Raw genomic sequence first — 22,232 nt, forward strand, 5'->3', positions numbered from 1 at the left:
CAGAGGCCCTCCACTATCATTTGTATCAGCGACATGTTGACAAGCCATCCATCTCAGCCCCAGAGGCCCCCCTCCCACTACCACTAGTATCGGCGCCATGCTGGCACACTATCCACCTCAGCCACAGACCCTCCCCCCACCTCCACTAGTATCAGCGCCATGCTGGCACGCTATCCATGTCCGCCACATAGCTCCCCACCCCACCCCCATCACTAGTATCATCACCTTGTTGGCACACTAACTGCCTCAGCCACTACCATTAGTATCCTGGCAATATGCAGAGATCAACAAACTCAAGACTCAAGTTGACATGGTAAGATTTATTTGAAGAAATTATCCACAAATCCTGAATCACACAGTCTTAACTTTGTCTATATACAAAACCATTATCGGAACATATACACCTGCTGTGCCATATTATCAGCCTTATATTTGTATATTGTTAATAATCATTTGATATATCCTGAGAGATGCGTACATCCAGTCAGTTCACTCGAAGAACCAGCTAAAAATCTCAGACAATCAACAGAAATCGTAGAATTCCATCACAACATTATGTACATAGTAACAATAAACAATGTTTTGACATTCTGTGTATGGAATAGACACCATCGAAACTCTCAATTCATTCACACAATACCAGAACGTCGTTCCTATCACTCAACGATTGACAAATGTACAACACAATTCATTTACAACACTGATATGGTGGATTCAACAGTCTACTACTTCCAAATATCCAGACAATGTGTATGTATGTATGTATGTATATATATATATATATATACATATATATATATGTATATATTAACATGTATAGTACAAGTCTGTACAGAAATTGACCACAATGTTCCTGGTTTCATCACTGCACATTGGAGAGGGCAGACTGGGCACTGGGCAACCAGCAGTTACTATTATAGTGAGTCTGGAATGGTATGTAGAGTAAAAAACATTCATGGCAGTATAAATTTTATCCTTCATTAATCAGTAGGCTACATGTGCATTTTGTTAACCTAACCATAATCATTATTCTGTTTTTGCAATAATTTAATTTGTCAACAAACAAGAAATATCATGACCTGTAAATTTTAAATCCTTTTAAATAGTCACTTATAGTTTAATGATAGTAGAAGAAGAAAAGATAACGATATCAGTTGTTGTACCACGGTTTTCATAAATTCATTTGCCGAATTAATTTTTTCCTCTGGCACTGACTCCCTATGCTTTAATACTCACATACATGCCAGTTCACAGCAACAATACTATCAAAAACATTTGACATCAAAATAAATACCCAAGGCATTGTGCATGTGATTGTATACAATTTTCAAATGTTTACTTTAACACTGCCTTCTAGCAGTGAACTGTAAACTGTAAGCTGAGCTAATAGGTTGAACATTTATTTACCTATGGTAACTACATGTATTTTCAAAATCAAGAAGGTTTACTAGTTTGAACACAAGGCTTTACAGATGACATGATGAAATGAAGGTTTATGTAGGAGTTTATGTAGGAGTCTTATGTTAGGAGTTTTCTATCCTTGGCAAAAACCCATCTGGACTTCTAAGATAGACAAAGTGGTGAATACATCAGCCAATGCAACACTGACTACATTAACATTGTGGTCAGCCAATCCATACATGTGTTACATGGACTTGCCATGACAGGTCAGAGATTGGCTCTGGGAAAGACTGCCTGCTCACATGCCCTACACAGACAGCCAATGGGGTACCTTTTCCCTTGCAATGGCGACTCAGGTCCAAGCTGGAGGATTCACTGTTGTTCTGTTGTAATCCACTAGTACTACGTTACCAGTTTGCCCACAATATATCATCGCAAAGACAGGGATGAACAACAGACTACACAGCTTTGATCCGAATTACTTCAGGTGGGAAAGGTTCCTCCTTTGTGCGGCTGAGGTCACCCTGGGCCACGGGAAAGATGTACTCCTGCTTATTTACAGATCTATTCTACAGGCTTATTTAGGAGTTGTCATTTAAATCACCATAGCGCTCTAAAACACTTGTTACATAACCAGCCATGTCAACTTCTTCATGTTCATATTTTACAATAAAGGGATGTTCTAGCAACTGAATGTAGTTGGCTCTCTTCTCCACTTCTTTCGTCAACCTTTTTAAGAAAAATATAAGATAAACACAGTGAAAAAAATATTCATTCAGTTACAAGTTTTCTATCATTTTTATTCTTAGCTTATCCATACACTGGGATGGAGTTCATTAAGAACTAGCTGTGTCACATACATATTTTGTGTGCCTCCAATATTCTGTAACGTATCTCTACAAAATTTCACAGGTTAGTCAAAATTCATGTGAAGCTCTGAGCTACAAAACTACATGTTCAACAGTGAGGAGTACTGTACGACAAGCTGAAAAATGGAAATGATGTGTTTTGGATCTAGAGAAAATATCTTACTTATATGATATATTTATATTCATTAACTTCATCACATATTAGGATAAATGTAACTGATACAATGTTTGCTACAATTAACTCTCTCAACTTTTAAACACACTCGAAACTTACGTTTGTACAATGAAATCCTCAAACTCTGTAGAGAATGTGTCTGGTGGCAATCGGGGTGGGGCCTCATTTACCACTTGTTTTAACTGTTCAAAAGGAGTCTTCCATGAGCTATATGGGAATTTCCCTGTGGCCATTTCAACCTAAAACACAAACATCATCAATTCATAAATGTACCAAAATGATTTTTGAAAATGTTACTTGTGTGACAGAGATGTGAGATAGAACAAATTATCTCATTATTAACCTTTTAGAGCTGTATAATATTAGACATTTAAATACAAAGAAATGGACAAAAGAACTTGTGATTTCACAGCAATATCTGTAAAGAATGGGTATGACACAGAACTGTTTTCTGTAAACTCTTAAGAAAAACATGATCACGAATTTCAAAACCCCAGAATGCATGAAAGCGTCTCTGTCATAATTAGACCATGAGTCTTTTCTACCAGTTCTGGTGACTCACAGAAGAGGAACAGTCCAAAGCAGTTGATGATACTGACCATAGTTATGCCTAAACTCCACACATCTGAGCGGATATCATAACCTCTCTGTCCACTTGCTGGATTGATTCTCTCTGGCTGAAAGTGGAAAAGCAGAAACTAAAACAATGGGAAAGACAAGAGCATTCAAGGACATACAACTGATTGCAGTCCACAAAAAAATAACCATCCCAAATTCCAACAAATGTGCGCATAAAAATCTTAACATTTAACATTGTTTAAGCCATCATCAGAGTATGTCTGGATAACTTGCGACACAGCTAATTTGGTCATCAATAGCAGAGACATCTGATTTATATGTTACTCAGTAAACTTCTGTTTGTCAATATGTGATGATACTTACTGCCATGTACGGTTTACAGCCAGCATCTATTGTCTTGGCAACAGAGTCCACTAAATATCCACTGATCCCAAAATCGCAGATCTTCACTTCTCCCCTCTTATTGATTAATATATTAGATGGCTTCACATCCCTGTGTATAACTTTGAGTTCAGACTGTAGATAATGTAAGGCTTTCACAACCTGCAATTAATCCAAAAACAACAGGAAAAACAATCAGTCAGCAACACTTTCGCTCAGGAGACATTTACTGACAACAGTGATGAGGTGAAGGTTGGTGGGTTTTCTACTGTTTGTCTCAGTGGGTGTACCAATTATTCAAAAGAAGTTTAACATGAAAAATGCTTACAGAAAAGGCGATTTTCCCCAAGATTTTCTCTGGAATGGATGACCCATCTCCTCCTTCGTAGATTTTTTTGTAGAACTTGTCTAGTGATGTGTCCATAACTTCCATGCAGATCCACACATCTCCCTGAAACATTCAACAACCCAGAGGCATAAGGGTGAGCTCTTCCATCAATTAAATGAACTGGTTAAACTATAAACAAAATATGCAAATTTCTAGTCTAAACAAGTATCAAATGTCAAACTGTGAAGTAGTCACGTTTTGATCACATGTATACAATGTACTATCAGTAATCACAGGAAATTCATTTTCATCACAGAACAAAACAAAATTCTAGAACCTCCAGATATGCCTGTTGGGATGAATTTTCAAAGCTTTAAGGCCAGTAGGTAAATAAGGACATCAAGACTAAAAGTTCTATGTGAAGTGATGTAGTGTCAATGATATTAACAGGCAATACATTATGAAAAGGGCCATAACTCTGTAAAGTCTTTGTTGTCATGATCTAATTTCAACAGACTACTGATCAGCAGTTGGTACTTAAGCAGCACTCAAGTTAAAAGCTCTAAGTAAAGCAGTTCTGTACATATCGTGTTACTAAACGCTGAAACATTTCAGGATGACAACACCTTACTATTATGGTAAGCATATAAAAATATAATTTTATTTATATCAAGAATATTTTATTTTACCCTAATTCCTCAATCTTTTCCCATATTAAAGAGCTACTTTCAGTGCAATTTATTTCACCTTCTTAATTTGATTTTGGAGACTAAACTACACCGGTTGGATTGGCCAATTTAGGGCTTCACAAAAAGTATAATTTTATCAGTCTTCATAGAATAATGACCTAAGAATTTGCATGAATAAACACCTTGCCAACAATTAAAAAAATTATAGCAATTCAACAGAACTTTGGAGACAAAAGAAAACAAAAAAAGGAAGTGCTACCTCTCTGAACAAGGCGCCGTAAAAGCGCACCATGTATGGACATTGCCCCGTTCTCATGGACACATCAAGGTCCATCAGTAACCTCTTCTGTTCCTCACTGTTCACTGTGGCTGTGATTCTCTAAAATGCAATAAACACATACCCCTAATTTCAATGCTGCATCATGGAAGATTCATTCATCTGTTATAACAGCAAGTTATCCAATGGCAAAACATAGTCACAACGGAAGTGGTGACAAATTATCATGAAGAGAAAATAAATAAGACATTATTATTTCCCCAATTCCTCTTTTTGCATTTACATTGATTTAAGGTCTAGTGCAGACAAATTAGGTGACCTGGCTTGTACATGTAACACTTTATGGACAAATCCTTACAAGCAACATTTTGTATTGTATTGTTTTTCGTCTATAAGTTCACATGAATACATCCAATACAGTTGGTAAACTGGAGCCTACCTTAACAGCTAGAATTGTGTTACTGGGTCTGTGCTGCACTTTCTCCACCACTCCATAGGCTCCCCTCCCTAACACACATAATGTCTTTAAGTCATTTGCCTCACAGTCAAATGTCTGACCATCCACAACTATGGTGGCTCTTGAGTCCATGCCGGGGCGTGGAGGTCTGTTAGAAAAATGTACGTATTACTTCACTGACAGTCAGGTACACAAGCAAGTAATTAAGCAAACTTGTCAATCAGATGTATGTAATGCTGAAGAAAATTTGTCTTTTACAGACAAAAACAGATGAAGTCACTATCCACCAACAAATTGACATAGTCTTTAAGCTGAGTTTTAATACACACTATATTTTCTATTGTGTAATTCATCAGCAATTCCTCTGACAACAACATTTACGTATGTTTATACCATATATATATATATATATATATATATATATATATATATATATATATATATATACGTGTATATAAATACATATAATAAACCTGTTCCGGCTTGCATTCAGAATTTTAATGAATCAATGACCCGGCCAATTTGCCTTATATTTATGAATAAGATGAACTAGGGCTTGTCGGTGTGCAAGAAATGTCACACCTTTACCTGTTATTTACTGTAAGTACATACACTCAAGACTGTGTTTCTAAATATAGCCAATATGAACTATATATAAAATACATCTGTGTTCGTCATGATGTTAAAAATAGTAATTAACACATCTCTCTGTCACCTCCAATGTGGTCTGCTGTGACATGGTAACACATAGTAATGTGTAATGTACATGTACATCATTTATTATCTGAAATTCCTTCTATTAGCTGACCCCAAAAGTAAAATGATTGGCTTTGGCTCCTATGGTCAAAGTTTTGATGCTTTCAAGGTTATGACTTTGAACATCAGCTGATAAGTTGAAAATTCTCATCTCTGTGATGAGTTGAGATCAGAACTCCACCTTACAACAAACACAGCCAACTGTGTTGCAACAAATGCTGCACTGCTCTGCCTGATATCACAAAATGCCAGAGTTAACTTAAAAAAAAAGAAAAATTAAACATTCTGACGAGTGCAATGTTTTCCAAATCACTTGAATTATCATGAAGAGGCAAAGGCACTTTTGTGTAATTTCAAAATATCAATATCTTGTGACTGGATAATTCAAAACTCAAAAATTTTTCCCAATTATATGATGGCAGTCAGTTTCATGGGTAGAGGAAACCAACCTCTGCAAGTTACTAACAAACTTTCCCACATGTCTCATGTAGATATTCACACCATAATGATGTGAGGCAAGTGGTCTTCAATGGGCATTACACTGTGTAAATGGCCACATGAAAGTCTCTGATCACTTGTCGTCACCAATGCCCTATGTACAGTGATCTTTGATCTACAAATTCCCAGCACCTTGTGTGTTCTAGTGACTAGTGAGAGGTCAGCAGGAGTAGAGATACTTACACAGGACTGGCTGGTGGGACATCTCTCAGATTGAATGGTGTAGGCCGCTTCCTGGGAGTACCTGCTGCAAGAAAACATATAACACATCAGTTAATCAACAAAAACAAAAAATAACACTACACAATGATAACACTGATGGAACCAATACACATTGGCACATTTCAGTGACATTTTCTAGACGATGTTGATCAAGGGAACTGTAAAAAGTCTACTAAATATAAATACAGCACCTTCACTGTTCTTTTAGAAATATACAAGCTTTCTAAACAAACGTAATTTCCCTTCAACATGTTAGGTGAATGTACATGTATGATGTGTATACTAGTATACATCTGTCTGAATATACACTCAAAATCAACCATTACATCTAAAATACTAATTGTGTCTTTTAGTTTACCTATATGTAATACTGATACAAACATGCCACTTCTTTGACAGATGCAATGAAGAAAAAATTCCTGTAGAAAAAAATAATGTACATATACAATTATTTTGACCTGTCCCAAAGTTCATGTTGGTTCAAACATGGGTCAGATCATCACCCATGATATTGAACATACTTAATTTTTGATATTTTTTTCCCAATGCTGATACCTGTCTATAAAGAGATCTGTTCATTAGCTATAATGGATAACCCAATAAAGTAGGAGAATAAAAACAGAACTAATGTATTTACTAATCTATTTCTGAGCTAAAGTACTATCAGCTATATAACACTGTTCACAGATTTTCAGTCACTTAAGAATGAAGCCTATTTCCAGAGTCAACATGTGTTGACTTAGCATTCCACTGTCTGGTTAACCCAGGCAACATCATACATCACAAACCCTTAGACACATGTGTATGCTCCACATGAACAAGAAATAAGCAAACATATCATTAATAGCTTTACCAGGCATAGCTGCTTCCTCTGCTGTGTTAGAGGAGGAGGTAGAGTGGGACAAGCAGGTCAGCAAGCCTTATGGATGGACAACCGCCCCCATAGTCACACCCACACAGCCTACAGCTTTGGGGGCACATTCATGATCCTGGGAACAGTATATCCTCAGGCCCCATTCTAAATGTCTGGCAAAATGAGTCTCTCACCAGCACCCACAGTTCTACACATACAATAGCTGCTAATGAGGAAATCCAAACAGTGAGGCTTCAATAAACACTCACTCTGCAGTAATTCTCACAGCATATGAATAACAGCCTAGTATATAATATCTCATTAATCTAATTATAGATGCATATTTTTAATATTCTGAGAAAATCTTGACACCTACATGTACATGTACCCTTATTTGTATAATGTTTCTATAAAATGCTCAAATTGGGATATACATAAGTCTATATATTACGCTTTTATTCAAAATGTAGTTATTTTACTCTGTAAAATCACCAAAAGATTCAGGAATACACAGAAAAGGTTTATGGCATGATATTTCCATGAACATTACACTAATCTAGGCCTTTCAATGCTATCTAGATCTACATGTTTGTTCACGGATGCATAATATATCTGTTCTCAGCTTTATACTTATAGCTGAGGTTATTTTCGTCACCACTGAAGATATTCCCTATTTAACACAAAATATACATGTATGTATGTATCTTTTTGATAGGTGAGGAGGGAGATGCAAGTAAAATCTGAGTTAGACATTTAGTATACACATTAGCATTCTGGGCAGGTACATTTTTTTACAGTTTGCTTCCAGTGATGTGCATGCGAATCTGACTGTCTGCACCCAGTATAAAGCACATGTTCATGCACCTCCAGACTTTAGCCCTACCCCCCTACACAAAGACCTATATATACAGCTGTGCCTATCTTATCTGACTTAGGCGCCAGCATTGAGAATTATGAACTTGCTGGACTTTTAACTGACCCACTCATTCAGGGCTTAAATTTACATCTGAATAGAAATGAGCTAGGAAAGTCCCTCAAGCATGCCTTAAGTATGGGCATAGTAGGCTGACCTCACTGAAGGCTACACATGTAGGTACTGGCCTCAGGCTATACACTACATGTACATATGTAGTATGTATGTACATATGATCAGAGACCAGTGCCAGGTCAACTTCAGGTCTGCTGGGGTTATAACACAAGTAGCCCTCTGTGTGTGTCCCATGTCATGGCAACTATTAACATCATTCAGTTCAGTCCCAATACTAAGTGCACAGCATGTAACAGGAGAAGTGGCTACTACACTATCCTCATAGTCAAGATCAGAGATACTTGCTGGAGGAAAGCTTAGATTACTTGTTTTCTTGTACAAAACTACATTCACTGCAGTCAAACTTTGGAAACTACTCCATGAATAAAATTCTTGAGAGAGTGGCTTCTCATGCCCTTAATCCTTGTATAGTTTACCCCTTAACAGTAACCTGTTTCCTGTCACAGAATATGTACACGGTGAAACAGTAGAAAACAGACATCCTCACATTATTATCTCAGTGGAACTATCAAAAAAATCTAATCTAAAACAGGTTTGTTAACTGTACAGCACACATGTGTTTTCTTTACATTTTCTTCAAAATTCATATCAACTGCAGCCAAACGTTCAGCCAAACGTTCATCCCAGTATATGTAAAGCAGAACCTATAATATACATGTATGATATATCCTGAAAAAGGGTTACATGGCAGACTGACTGTGACCAGAACATTTCTTTCACTGAATCAACAAACATGTATGTGCATGCTGACAGTTCAACTGGCTTAATTATGCCACATCCTTTAATAACATCAAAAACATGCCACAAATTATGTGCATGTACACTAAACGTACAAAACAGGTTCAAACCAGCCGCTGATAAAGGATGTTTCCTTGTCCTGATTCCAGTGAACCGATATCAGTAAAGATGTTGTGTAACAATGTGTCCACCACACCCATTCAGCAAGGGCAAACTGTGCTCAGGAATGCCCAACCAGTACAGAACTTATCCCCCAGCCCTGCCCAGACATTTGACCTCAAATTACAGCTGGAATGATCTATAGAAACCAACAAACATCCGGTCCTTTTTCCCCACGTGGTCACCACTGATCAAACACAAACCTGGCCATAAAATAGGTGGCAGAAAAGTGTACTGGGTAACAGCTCCACTAAAGAGGTCACAATCTGGATAACTTAAGAGGCAAGATCTTTAATAGGTCAAAAGAGAACACAAGGTACAATGAACGCTGCCTCTACCTGTCCACACTCACACCTGTAAACACTCACATTCATATCTATTTTCATACTTAATGTGTAACAAAGTAGTGAAAACTAAAATATAAAAATAATCTCACAAAGAACTGTACACTTTAGATTTGATTTGTCCTTATTTCCTTTGTATGTCGTCAGCCAAGGCTTCAGTTATCAATATGTACACCTTAACAGATCTGTACTACTGGGTAATATGTGAAACATACATGGTGACTATAAAAATACAACAAATACTGTACATGGATACCATGCAGTATGGTTTATGGTGATAAGGAACTTCCATCATGCACCATACATGAGCTTTAACATATACATGTAATGTACATTCATGTACATGGATACCATGCATTATGGTTTATAGTGACAATGAACAGGTTCTACACAAGTAGTGTAACTCTGAAAAGTGAAAGTTTCATTTTGACTCAATATTTCAGCATTTTATTATGCCATCATCATGAGTAACATAAAATGGGCAGCAACGACATATTAATAGGGCTAGGAAGTATAGGCTTAACATATCTGAACACACACTTATCAGTAAAATCATAGCGTATTTGTAGTGCACAGTTCACATAAGACATAGAAGCAAAAACAATAATAGAATCAATGGTCTAAACAGGGTATGAAAATCCATGGTGATAGACACATGTAGAAAGAAAACAAAATAAATTAGATCAGTTAACCTGACTTGGTAAACATGACTTAATATGGCTGTTTCAAAACAGGACAAGTACAGGAATTAAGCAAGAAAAAAAGACAGGAAAATGGGAGGTGGGGGCTGAGTGAAATAACACAAGTTCTTTAGATGCTTTTAACTCATGAATCAGGTTAGGCCAGGTTCTGAATTGTGGCAATGAACATGTACTGTTTTGTGGCAATGAATATGGCTAGTATTGAGACAATGATCATGAACTGTACAGTGACAATGAACAAGTACTGTACTGTGGCAATGAACATGACTTGTATTGTGACCATGAACAGGTACCGTTTTGTGGCAATGAATATGACCTGTATGGTGAAAATGAACATGTACTATATGGTGACAATGAACAAGTACTGTACTGTGGCAATGAACATGACTTGTATTGTGACCATGAACAGGTACCGTTTTGTGGCAATGAATATGACCTGTATGGTGAAAATGAACATGTACTGTATGGTGAAAATGGGCATGTACTGTATTGTGGTGACGATCATGGACCGTATGGTGACAAAGAACATGTACTGTATAGTGAAAATGATCATGTACTGTTTTGTGGCAATGAATATGTACTGGTTTGTGGCAATGAGCATGTACTGTATTGTGGCAATAATCATGAACTGTACGGTGACAAAGAAAAATGTACTGTATAGGGACAATGAACATGTACTGTTTTTAGACAATGAACATATACTATATTGTGGCAATGAACATGTACTGTATTGTAGCAATGAACATGTACTGTATAGTGGCTATTAACATGTACTGTATGGTGACAATGAACATGTACTCTACAGTGACAACAAAATACACAAGATATATACCATGTTAACTAAGTTGTATCATCACTTAAACTTTGCAAAAAATATTTATTATATAGTATATGTAACATCATGATAAATGTACTGAATAGTTTTACAAATAGTTTACTTGCCTGTTGATTCCATGGTGTGTATCATGTGAAACCTGCTAGTAATAAATTGACAGCTCATAATAGAGGACGCTCACGCTAGTGCATAGTGAATCTATCATGAGGACATGTAGTAGGCTTAAGGCATGTTTATAAGAGGATGGTATTGTGTAATGTCACTAACTGAATGAATCAGTATCAGAGTGGATGGGGCTCAACAGTGCGGACGTCATCCTCTCTGACGATCGATACATGATCAAATCAGGATACACATGTATGTCAGCTGTGTTTTTGTGTCATGGAATTCCCTGATTGAACTCTGAGTCAGGGTCTTGTGCTATCCCACAGTCCATGATTACAGATGAACCATCACAAACAACTTGACATCCATCACAGCACATTTCAATCTGACTAGAATGAACCCTTTCAAATTTATATAAGTACACATGTATAGGCATATCCAACATATGAGCAGCATAGCTAAGCTAAAGTCTACCAATTCCAACAACACATATTATATAGCAGCTAGAATTATCTTTTCACACACTGCATGGACATAATGGGCTATTCTGACTGGATACATAGAATCACAGCAAAAACATGTCTTTTTCTTCTGTAACTCTATGGTACCTGCGTACTGTCTAAATGTTAAGAGCTAGAATATATGAATACAATGAAATTTGTGCCATACTACAGGAAAAACATGTACATCTACATATTTTTTAATGCTTTGTTAAACACAAGAAAGAGTAATAGTGAGGGTAAAAAGCATCAAAACATTTGCATCATGCACATTTTTATTCATGAAAATTCAACATGAAATTCTTCAAAAATACTGAAATGGCATAGAATCAAAGTACATTTCATATGTATATGTATGTATACTCATTTTTCTTTTCTCAGCCCCTAATGCTCCATGATCACGAATAAACCAGTAGAAAATTTATATGTTTATAAATATTGTATATACATGTATGTTTACATAGTGCATGTAGATCATGTTGTCTAAGTATAAATTATTTCACACACTGGGGGCCTCCGTGGCTCAACTGGTTAGTGTGCTAGTGCAGCGTTATGACCCAGGAGCCTCTCATCAATGTGGTCACTGTGAGTTCAAGTCCAGTTCATGCTGGCTTCCTCTTTGGCCGTACGTGGGAAGGTCCGCCAGCCAGTTTCTCCTGGGCTGTGCCCGGTTTCCTTCCACCATAATGCTGGCCGCTGTCATATAAGTCAAATATTCTTGAGTACGGCATAAAACACCAATAAAATAAATAAATAAATTTCACACTCTGATGGGAGGTGCAGAATGCATCAGTCAGCTGACACATACTACACACCTCGGGTACTCAGGTGCACTCAGGTGACTATACCACACCGCCCAAGCAGACCTATAAGGTGGTTGTACTCAGTAACATGCACCTTAGATAGTGTTATCCTTGTACACAGGACAGTGACTCATCCCTTGCTCGGCCGGGATTCCCTAACCTAAGCTGTTAACATACCAGAATTACTACACCTTACACACGCTGCCCAGCCACGACCACTCAATGGAGCTGACTCACCCCAGCCCGCCCACCAGTCCCCCCCAAAAATATCACCCTCTTGCTTGTAGCTCGAAGCTCAACAACATGCTTCTGTAGGTTCAAATAACACCAGATACACACATCACCTTGACACAAGTTATCTCAGTAATATACAGTGAGCTGATGAGTCGTAAATTATCACTGCTCTCACACAGCGGGAACCAAGACAAGTATCTTTCCTGATTCTTGTCAAAACTATTTGTCCAAACGTCATAAAATTACACAGCACATCTAACTTTCAAATCTACCAAACATCAGCTGAATCCCTGGTATAGAAAATAGTGTGAAACAACATACCTATAACATATTTCATTAATCTCTTATTACTTCCTAAAGCATGTGCACTTCTTAGATAATACTTTACATACACCATAGATGAACATGTGAATTATCTTCCCCACCATGTGACAATGACTAAGGTCACATCAGCCTATAAGATTACTATACAGTCCATGGTGACTCCACACAGACAGGTCACACCCATCATACCATCTTCAAATTAACACAGCTAGGGAAACACACACTTCACTTTCTTCATTCTGATACATGCATGCAAGATCAAACTTTTGTCATCAACATGAACTGTAATTTGGGCCATAAAGTTATCTATACGAAGCTGCTTTTTAAGAATTCTGTATACTAATTACATAAAGGAGTAACAAAGCCACTCTTACAAAGTTACTCTTTATATGTACATGCCCTGTGAACATGTGAAGCTTATACTGTAAAATCAAGAAAAAAAAGGTTTTTTTGTCCTTAACACTTGAAGATCCATGGATAAGAACTAAAATAGGTTAAGACTGTATCAGTATCTAGCATGTTTTTTTTTTTTTTAAATGAACTGTCCAACCACTGTGCCTTGGTCAAACATCACATAGATAAAAACATGTACTGTGTCTTACCTTTTCCTCCCACCCTGCCAAGGGATGCTGAGTCCATAACACACGGGTGTGAGGGTAATACTTGATGGTATCCACCCTGCTGCACAACACTTTGCATTTTTCAAGTCCACAATGAGTCAAAATGTCCCTTATTTTCCAAGATTACTGTGTTAGAGTCCAGTGTCAATGTACATTAAACAGCCCCTTCACAAATGATGACAGTCTAACCAAACGTCAGAACATAATTCACGGCAGTAAATTTTCCAAATCACTCGTGTTCGTGGAATGTAGACTTTCACAAACACGTTCTTCAGACCACGACTATTGATAAACCTGGTTCATACCACATCTGAGTTCAAACAGCTCTCATTGGCTTACATTTGCTGCCCCATTTCCTCATTTGGAATTTCAGAGTGACATCATCATGCACTTCTGAGTCAGAGCATTCTGATTGGACCAGGCAGTATTCTGATGAGGGGAATCCCCTTAGGTCTGGCTGATCTCACTGCCTGGATAGGTACACCAGGTGAGCAGGCTATGTGAATGAAGCCAAGGGTCCTCATGTAGAAAAAAATTACACAACTATAACCACCACTACAGCTGAAAAGCCTTTGTTGCTAATGTACACACAAAACAACAACCTCAATTAAGCTCATCATAAGCCATTGTTATACTAAAGCTATATAATGTGTGTACATGTACAATACACATGATTAAAACTTATATGTACGTGTAAGTCCTGCAGTACAAAGAACCAAACTGTACTCATGTATATTTCTGCTCACATCATTACACATAATGGAATGAGGAAGCATGACATGCATTTATACAGGTACAAGCATGATAACAGATGGTACATAGCAACACACTTCCCTCAGCTGGAACGTTTGGGGAGATTAAGGGAAATTCCCAACCACAACAGCAAGGAGTGACTGGTGCAGTACCATGAACACCATCGCAGCAAAAATTTCAAGCACACTATCCATTACAGGTATTAGTGTCGTTTAGTTCATTTCTTGTTTAACACAAAAATAAAATGAAATATAAATTTTGACTTTTGGTGTGATCTTTTGGGGTGGGGGGCATGGATGAGCTGAAGTCCTAGCTAAATAATTAGCAACAACTGGATTCAAGCACGATTCCTTGAAAATCAGTAATGACAGAAAACTGTGGCACTTGATAATCAACGGAAGATTTTTTAGTATGCACATATTATATACATGTACATGAATGAACCATGGAATGTTTGGCTCTTGTCAAAAGTAAAACCATCCCTTCATTAACTCTCTATGTTTATATCATCGCAGTCAGAGATCACAATTGACAATGCAATTTTGCTAGCTTTATAGGAAACCAGACAGAAACTACTGCCGCTTTCTAACAGGCATAAACTTCCTCATACTGATGAAGACAGAAGTTTATTACGATGTCATTTCTAATTATGATGTGCTTTTATCGAAATGAACAGGCAATGTGACCTAAGTTTTGTTGTTGTTTTTCCACTAATTTCTATCATGTCTACTCTGACTCAAAATGACCCTTTCCCTTACCTTTAACAAGTCAATATGCAAGGACTTATATTTTGCGCTAGCACTTCTTGTACGTCTACTGTGAAACAAATTTATTCCATATAGCACATACTTGTCACTACAGCCACATCCCATGTTGTTTTGAACTCCTTTCAGCATCAGTAACTAAGATGCCAGCCGTATGATCTGACTGGACCATTAATCATGCATATTTATGAAGAAAAGTTCAAGGCTTTGAAGAGTTAACATGGCTCAGTAAATCAAGGTAGATAATGTTGGACAGCACAAGATTGATTACATGAAGATGGGCAAAAGTGGAGTATTTTGTAAGTCCTTTCAGCAATCCGGGAATACTCTTCGAGAAGACAATGAAGTTCACTTATTCTGATAAACCTCCTGTGGAAAGCTGGATGACTTAGATTTAAGCACTCAACATTTTATTTATGGTCAAGGACAACAGTTTTTAGAGAGCGTTAATGCCTTGGACCACTGAGCTGGAAGATGTTCAGACACCTGGGGCACATTTTAAAATGGTGTCGCCACATTATGTCAAACGCATTTACTATAAAGACGTACCTCTTCACTATATCTTCTCAATGAAGTTACACCAGGCATAATTTCCAACTGTTTTGAAAAACAGGCACAGGTGTAGAATCAACATGTATGATGTGAAATCTATGATTATCTTTGCTAGATATGCCATACTTACAACAACTTATTAGATAATACAATAGACCAGGCAGAAATCTTATTTTTAATGTAATAGCCTCTACCGTTATGATACAAACAAAGCCTGGAAATACACCAAATTAAAAATTATTATTTCTAGACTAGAAATTCAGCTCAATGTTTTGTAATCATGAATATTACTTGTATGTACATATAGTACCACAAATTGTGATACGGAGTTCTAAAGCAGTATATATTCATGAAATCCAACCTAAAAATAGTCTCCATGTAAGAAGACATTTAAAAGTAAAGGGCTTAGTGTCCAGATTTGTCATTTACTCATAATTAGCTATCCAAGTAAATATTGCTAAACTGAGCTTAAAAAAATTCTTTAAAAAGGGTACATCAATTAATTTTGTATCCGCAAAACATACATCTAGCTGTACCTGCTCTTGTCATTTTTCATCTGAAAGGTAAGAGAAGAATACAGCTAGCTGGACTTGAAAGATTTGGCTACTGTGGCAGTCACAGTCAACTAGTACCTCAAGCTCAACTAAACTTAAAACAAGCTGATAGCAAATTTCTGTATACTAATGCCGATGTCCACATTTATATTGTACATGACTATACAGGCATACATGTAGGCTATTCCAGAATGCCAACAATAACCTGCAGTCATTGCCAGTGCAATTGGAAATGCCTTGAAAAAACATCAAATTCTATGTCTGTAAATTAAGAATCTGAAGTGTGGCCAGAGATGCCAATGTAATAAATTGGAACTTCAATGTTGTCTTTATGGTTCAAATAGATACAGCACTATATTTGCTTCTGTGTAGTTTGAATCCATCTCGAAAATGACACCATCTTGATATGAATTCCCAGGTTATTTAGGCCAGCTAGACTTGAGTTGCCATCTATGATGTCACCTGCTGAGCTATAGCAGGCGGCAGGCTGGATTTCAGCTGTGGCAGTAAATCTATGGTTTTGGGCAATTTTAAGTCATTATTACGTCTCTCAGAAGCCCTCTCGCTAACATACTGTTTAAACAGGTTATGTATAATCTTTACAATTAGGACTACTAGCTAAATCTGGAGTTTTCTGGACACTAAACCTTTAAGGTGAACCTTCTAAGTGTTCAGCTTTGAGAGTAAAATAGTAAATTACATTCACCACATTTTCATAATGCAACAGCACATGTACAAACAAACCAACATCATTCCAAAATGACACCCCCATCTGTGTGATTAAGCTACAGACTTTATTTTGTCAATCCATTCAAGCTAATTCTCTACAACTTGCATAAATGTTTAATGAATTCACCCTAAAAAGGTGCATTCCTGGAGGCAAAATGAAGCCCGATATTACTAGTGAGTTCCTACATTATACTTTGATGATATCATCTATAATCCATACAAACCCAATAACGCCTATCTATTAAAAACCAATTGAATAGAGCTATCAGGCAAAATCAGCAACTTAGATCATACACAGTAAATTAAAACAGTTTTCATTCCCATCTAGTTCTTTTCATAGGTTTTCAAATGTTAAGTAAAAACGTTTCAGATTTTTTCTCACCATAATAAGTTTTGCATTGTTTTATTATGCCTTAATGTCTGTATCACAGCAGAATATACAACATTAAGAATTAACAAATTTTTAATAAGTTTCACGGCAGTGATAGAAAAAATAATAGGCTAAAGTTAAGCAATACAACATTTATCCATATATATGTACCTGAGAAATGAAAATTAAATAAAATTCCCTTTACAATTACACAGTTCTATTCTTACACTACTTTGACAACCTGTCTGGCTAGATCAATTTATACAACCATAAAAATAAAAACATTCATGTTCAGATCAACTATTTTGATAACACCTCACGGCAAAGTTAGAAGCCAATACAAAGAAGCCAAACTCTGCCGATAAACTCTTAGGCGTCACCCGAGTTGTTTTGTCAGTTGTTAGGCAGGTGGGAGAGGGCCAAGGTAAACATTTGTGACATAGGACATTCCCCTCTGCACCAGTCCACACATACCAGACATTCACTGCAACTACTCAGACATAAGACTGCTAGTTAATAGTTTGCAAATCCTCTGTTGGTACAATGATGAAAGATAACAACAGCCCTTTCACACTGTGTCTAACACCTGGACACTAAGCAGACCAAACTATAGTGACAATGGTACATGTATGCTAATCATATTCAGATAATGTTTTTCCCTTGTTTTTTAACTGAATTTGATTCTAACATAATTTTTAAGTGGTCAGAAGTGAAATGTAGCTTGTAAATGATGATTGTAAACATGAACAGGCCTACATATACATGCAAGTTTGTCTTACTGCAAGGCATGACATTACCTGTTCACTTTTACAGTGGGCATGTAGACTTGTGAAATCAAGCAAAATGATGTTATTATTACAAAGGTGCAAAACACCAAACTGGATGACCAGCAGCTGATAAATATGCCTCCAAAGATGCATATATGTCTTAGTCTATACTATGTATAGAAAAGTTGAATTTTACCCCAAGGCAAAAAATGTTAAATGTGCATATATAACGATGCAATCTGACACTTGAGGAAACACCTCAAACAAAATTACATAAACTGACTTTCATTTCCTTGCGGGTTTAACACGTTATATACATGAACATAGTCAACAAGTTAGTCTTGACTGGAATTTGACAAGAGCACTTCAGAACCTGATGGGGTATACAGATTTCTTCCTGGAAGCAGGCATTACAATGGTTGTAATTTCCACCAATACTAATGAGGGCTTGAAAATCTAGTCCAATCACACGGCACTGACTAGCTTTCACATCAGAAAGGGCAGGAACAAACTGTTAAAGCTTATCTAATTAAAATTTCAGTTATTGGACAGCTGTAGGTCACATGGTCCGTGCCTGACAAGCTGTGGCTGTGAAGGCTAGGCCCGGGCAGCTGACATCTCTAGGTACCTGGGTAACTGCTCTCCACATCAGCCCTCAGCCCCTCTCACTACTCAGCCTAATCTCTCACCAGCTCAGACAACACATGCATGCATGGCCACCTCAACTGCCACTGATGGCTCACTCAACTTGTGCACACAACCTTACATGACCTGTATGCATACATATATGTCATGCTAAGTTGTCTACACATGCAGTACTTATACGCACTTTAAAGTTTTATTTTTTTTAGCCAAACTCTATACTCATGTTAAAAAAGTTGTTGAAACAAAACCAAAAATATTTAAGCCTGCAAAACTGGGACAATTTAGAATGCTGAAAGCCTTTTTTTTTTTTTTTTTTCAAGTTTACAAGCCTGGCGATTGATGTTGCAGATTACAAGTACGCCCTTGATTGTACATGTGTGCATGTATATATCCACTGAGATGCTGCAGTAAGCACACCCATGGTTGCATAGTCACAGAGCAGTGAACGCAGATATGAGCATGCCATGATCACATGTCACTTTTAAGTATTTCTGGGGACTGAGGTGTTTAACATTCCATCGACAGAACAGGCAACCCACATGATATTGCCAAAATACATGGTCAAGGATACTTTGATTCATACTAAACCCAGTTACAAGAGGATCTGTGAAATGATGCATATGCATGAGTGTCTGAGTTGACTGGTAACAATATAAACACTGGGCCATACAGCTTCCTGCTAGATATAGACTGAGGTCCCTGGATATCACCACCATAGCATAGCCTGGCCTACACAGACATATGGGAGATAACTCTGGACACATAACAGGTGTTACTTCTTTACTGTATAAGCGAAGTGCTACAGCAATTCAATTTGGATACAATAATCAAGTGCAATACATGGGTCAAACATACATGCACACTTACAATGTAATTCTTTTCCCCATAAAATAAGTGAATTCAGACTAATTTTCTAATACCTAAAAATGTAACTGTTAACAAACATAATTACATGTATATGCTGGTTATCCTTTCATAACATGTAATACCTGAAAATCGTTTCTTAACCATACGCTGGTTATCCTGTATATTCAGTGAACGAGAACGTGAAAGCATCACGTCATGCACGCATAAACTGATCATTCATTGAAAAAAATTCTGAGGTTAGATTTAAAATGAAACTAGTAGACAAAACACAAACGCTCCCATACATACAGTATATGGAGAGAGTGACATATGTACCAGTAAGTTAGAAATGCAGCACTCTTAAATTTTCACAGCATTCTCATCACATACCAGTTAGGCATCAGTAATAATAAGTGTCATGATTCCAGCCCAACCCATTCAAGAATAATTATTTATTTATTTATTTGATTGGTGTTTTACACCATACTCAAGAATATTTTACTTACATGACGGCGGCCAGCATTAAGGGGGAGGAAACCCATGACCATCCGCAGGTTGCTGGAAGACCTTCCCACATATGGTCAAGAATAATACATATGTGCATTAAGTAACACAAAAGCATTCGAAGACAATGCACATTTCATACACAACCATGGGTTTTACAGATAAAATTGTGTCAATCCTCTTACTTAATGGAGGGATTAAGAAACATTTCCTTTCTGAACTTTCTAACTAAATATACTTCATATGCAGCTATCTTAAATTAATAAGGTAGCTCTGCATGTGCAGAATTAAATATAAGCATCTGAAAGCAAATTACATGTACTTATAGCTTGCAAAACCATGTTTTCTGCACTTTTCTGTGATACGTACAAACTCCTACATATTCAGCAACAGGGCAGATTGTTTCCGAGCTGTCACTCAAAAATATGCATGCAATATCAATATTGTTGGAAATACGTCAACCAGATGATGCACACATTGGTTATGCATGTTCAATCTTTCTATGACTTCATAACATCATCAATGCTTTTGCTGAGAATGGAATGAAATCTAAGCATCTATTTTACACAAAATTTGCTGAATGGCCTTCTATATCCATAGACGATAAAGGTAATTAATTTTCAGATCAAAATGAAACTACTATGGAAATTATTACATAAAAACAGAAAATCGCAATATGCTGAGGGGGACATTTTCTGAAAGTGCATAAGTCAGCTATTTCAGGAAAAAACAGAAAGTTCAGTTTGAAATGCTTAAACCAAAAAGTTACGAGCATTCTCAACTTTGCCAGCTAAGTGATATAGATCCGATACTCTACTCTGTATATACAAATGAACCCTTGTCTTGTGTGACCTACAGTCCTACATATAGGAATGGACAGACAAATACGCGCCATGGCCCTCTCACAGATCTCTTTACAATTAAATCACGAAGGCTAATCAACTGCAGTTTAGTGGTAATTTGAGGAGCAAACACAGAATAATCCATCACAATTATGTCCTTCGAAACTGCTCATTTATGCCACACTGCAGCACACTACAAACAACCTTTCTAAGATTAATGCATGGATATGCATTTTACTTTCTTAGATATCATGTTGTAGGAATCGAAACCTACCTTTTGCATGTTCTCAACTATTCGTAGTACGTTAACTATGGTAACTCATTCAATCACAAACACACGTCAAAATCAGGTCATGGTAAACTACACAGCTACATGCACCTGAACAAAGTATGACGTTACAGACATTAAAGTCAGCCCCAATATACTGTGCATACCGCCACTTCACCACTGAGCAACTGATGGCTTAGTTTTACTGTATAAACTTTAAAAAGTCCCTGAGGAGTAAACTTAACACCAAAAAGTTCTGCAAATGCAACAGAAGTTAGGATGAAATGCTCACCTGAGCTTCCTGCCATGATACGGTAAAAAAAGTAGGACGATCGTTCAAACTTGGCTGCAGGGACTTGGGCTAAGCCTCCACAACTGGCCAAGCCAGCTCGATTATGGCGCAAAACTTCACTAATTTCCAAGCGATCTTCGTTATTACCACTGTTTTTCAGTCATTAGAGGATGCTATCCACTATTTGCTATCTTACAATGATGCTGCAAGTTTCTTTTCTGCATAAGTATCACCTTAGCTGAAAGAATCTCCCCCGTGACTCACTGCCATTGAAGGTTGCATTCATGGCGCAGGAAGTAGGCGCCGTGTCATTTCACGAATCAATGGTGGAACGAAGGGGAAACCCTGTGCTTCTGACGTCACAGCATGACTCATAAAACCATCCAGACATTCCCTTTATTCAGATGTCCTTGAATGCAAATCTGCAGATTTTATTCCATGCGTTGCAAA

General features: G+C 37.2%; 1 protein-coding gene across 4 annotated transcripts; it reads right to left on the minus strand.

The window, feature by feature from the left end:
* Window positions 1-802: 802 nt before the first annotated feature.
* LOC135462194 (dual specificity mitogen-activated protein kinase kinase 6-like) lies at window positions 803-22,036 on the minus strand. Of its 4 annotated transcripts, none has more exons than XM_064739594.1 (9): window positions 21,783-22,036; window positions 6,594-6,654; window positions 5,139-5,304; window positions 4,682-4,801; window positions 3,734-3,856; window positions 3,388-3,567; window positions 3,045-3,122; window positions 2,545-2,684; window positions 803-2,130 (listed from the first exon to the last, which is right to left on the minus strand). In XM_064739594.1, the coding sequence occupies exons 1-9, from the start codon at window positions 21,796-21,798 to the stop codon at window positions 1,983-1,985; spliced, it is 1,032 nt and encodes a 343-aa protein (XP_064595664.1). In that variant the 5' UTR covers window positions 21,799-22,036; the 3' UTR covers window positions 803-1,982. The 4 variants fall into 4 exon arrangements, with proteins under 4 accessions (XP_064595664.1, XP_064595663.1, XP_064595662.1 ...); XM_064739593.1 differs by having other exon boundaries at window positions 6,594-6,657; XM_064739592.1 differs by lacking the exon at window positions 21,783-22,036 and adding an exon at window positions 13,879-14,284.
* Window positions 22,037-22,232: the final 196 nt, after the last annotated feature.

This window comes from Liolophura sinensis, chromosome 1, assembly GCF_032854445.1.
Source record: "Liolophura sinensis isolate JHLJ2023 chromosome 1, CUHK_Ljap_v2, whole genome shotgun sequence".
NCBI classification, from domain to species: Eukaryota; Metazoa; Mollusca; class Polyplacophora; order Chitonida; family Chitonidae; genus Liolophura; species Liolophura sinensis.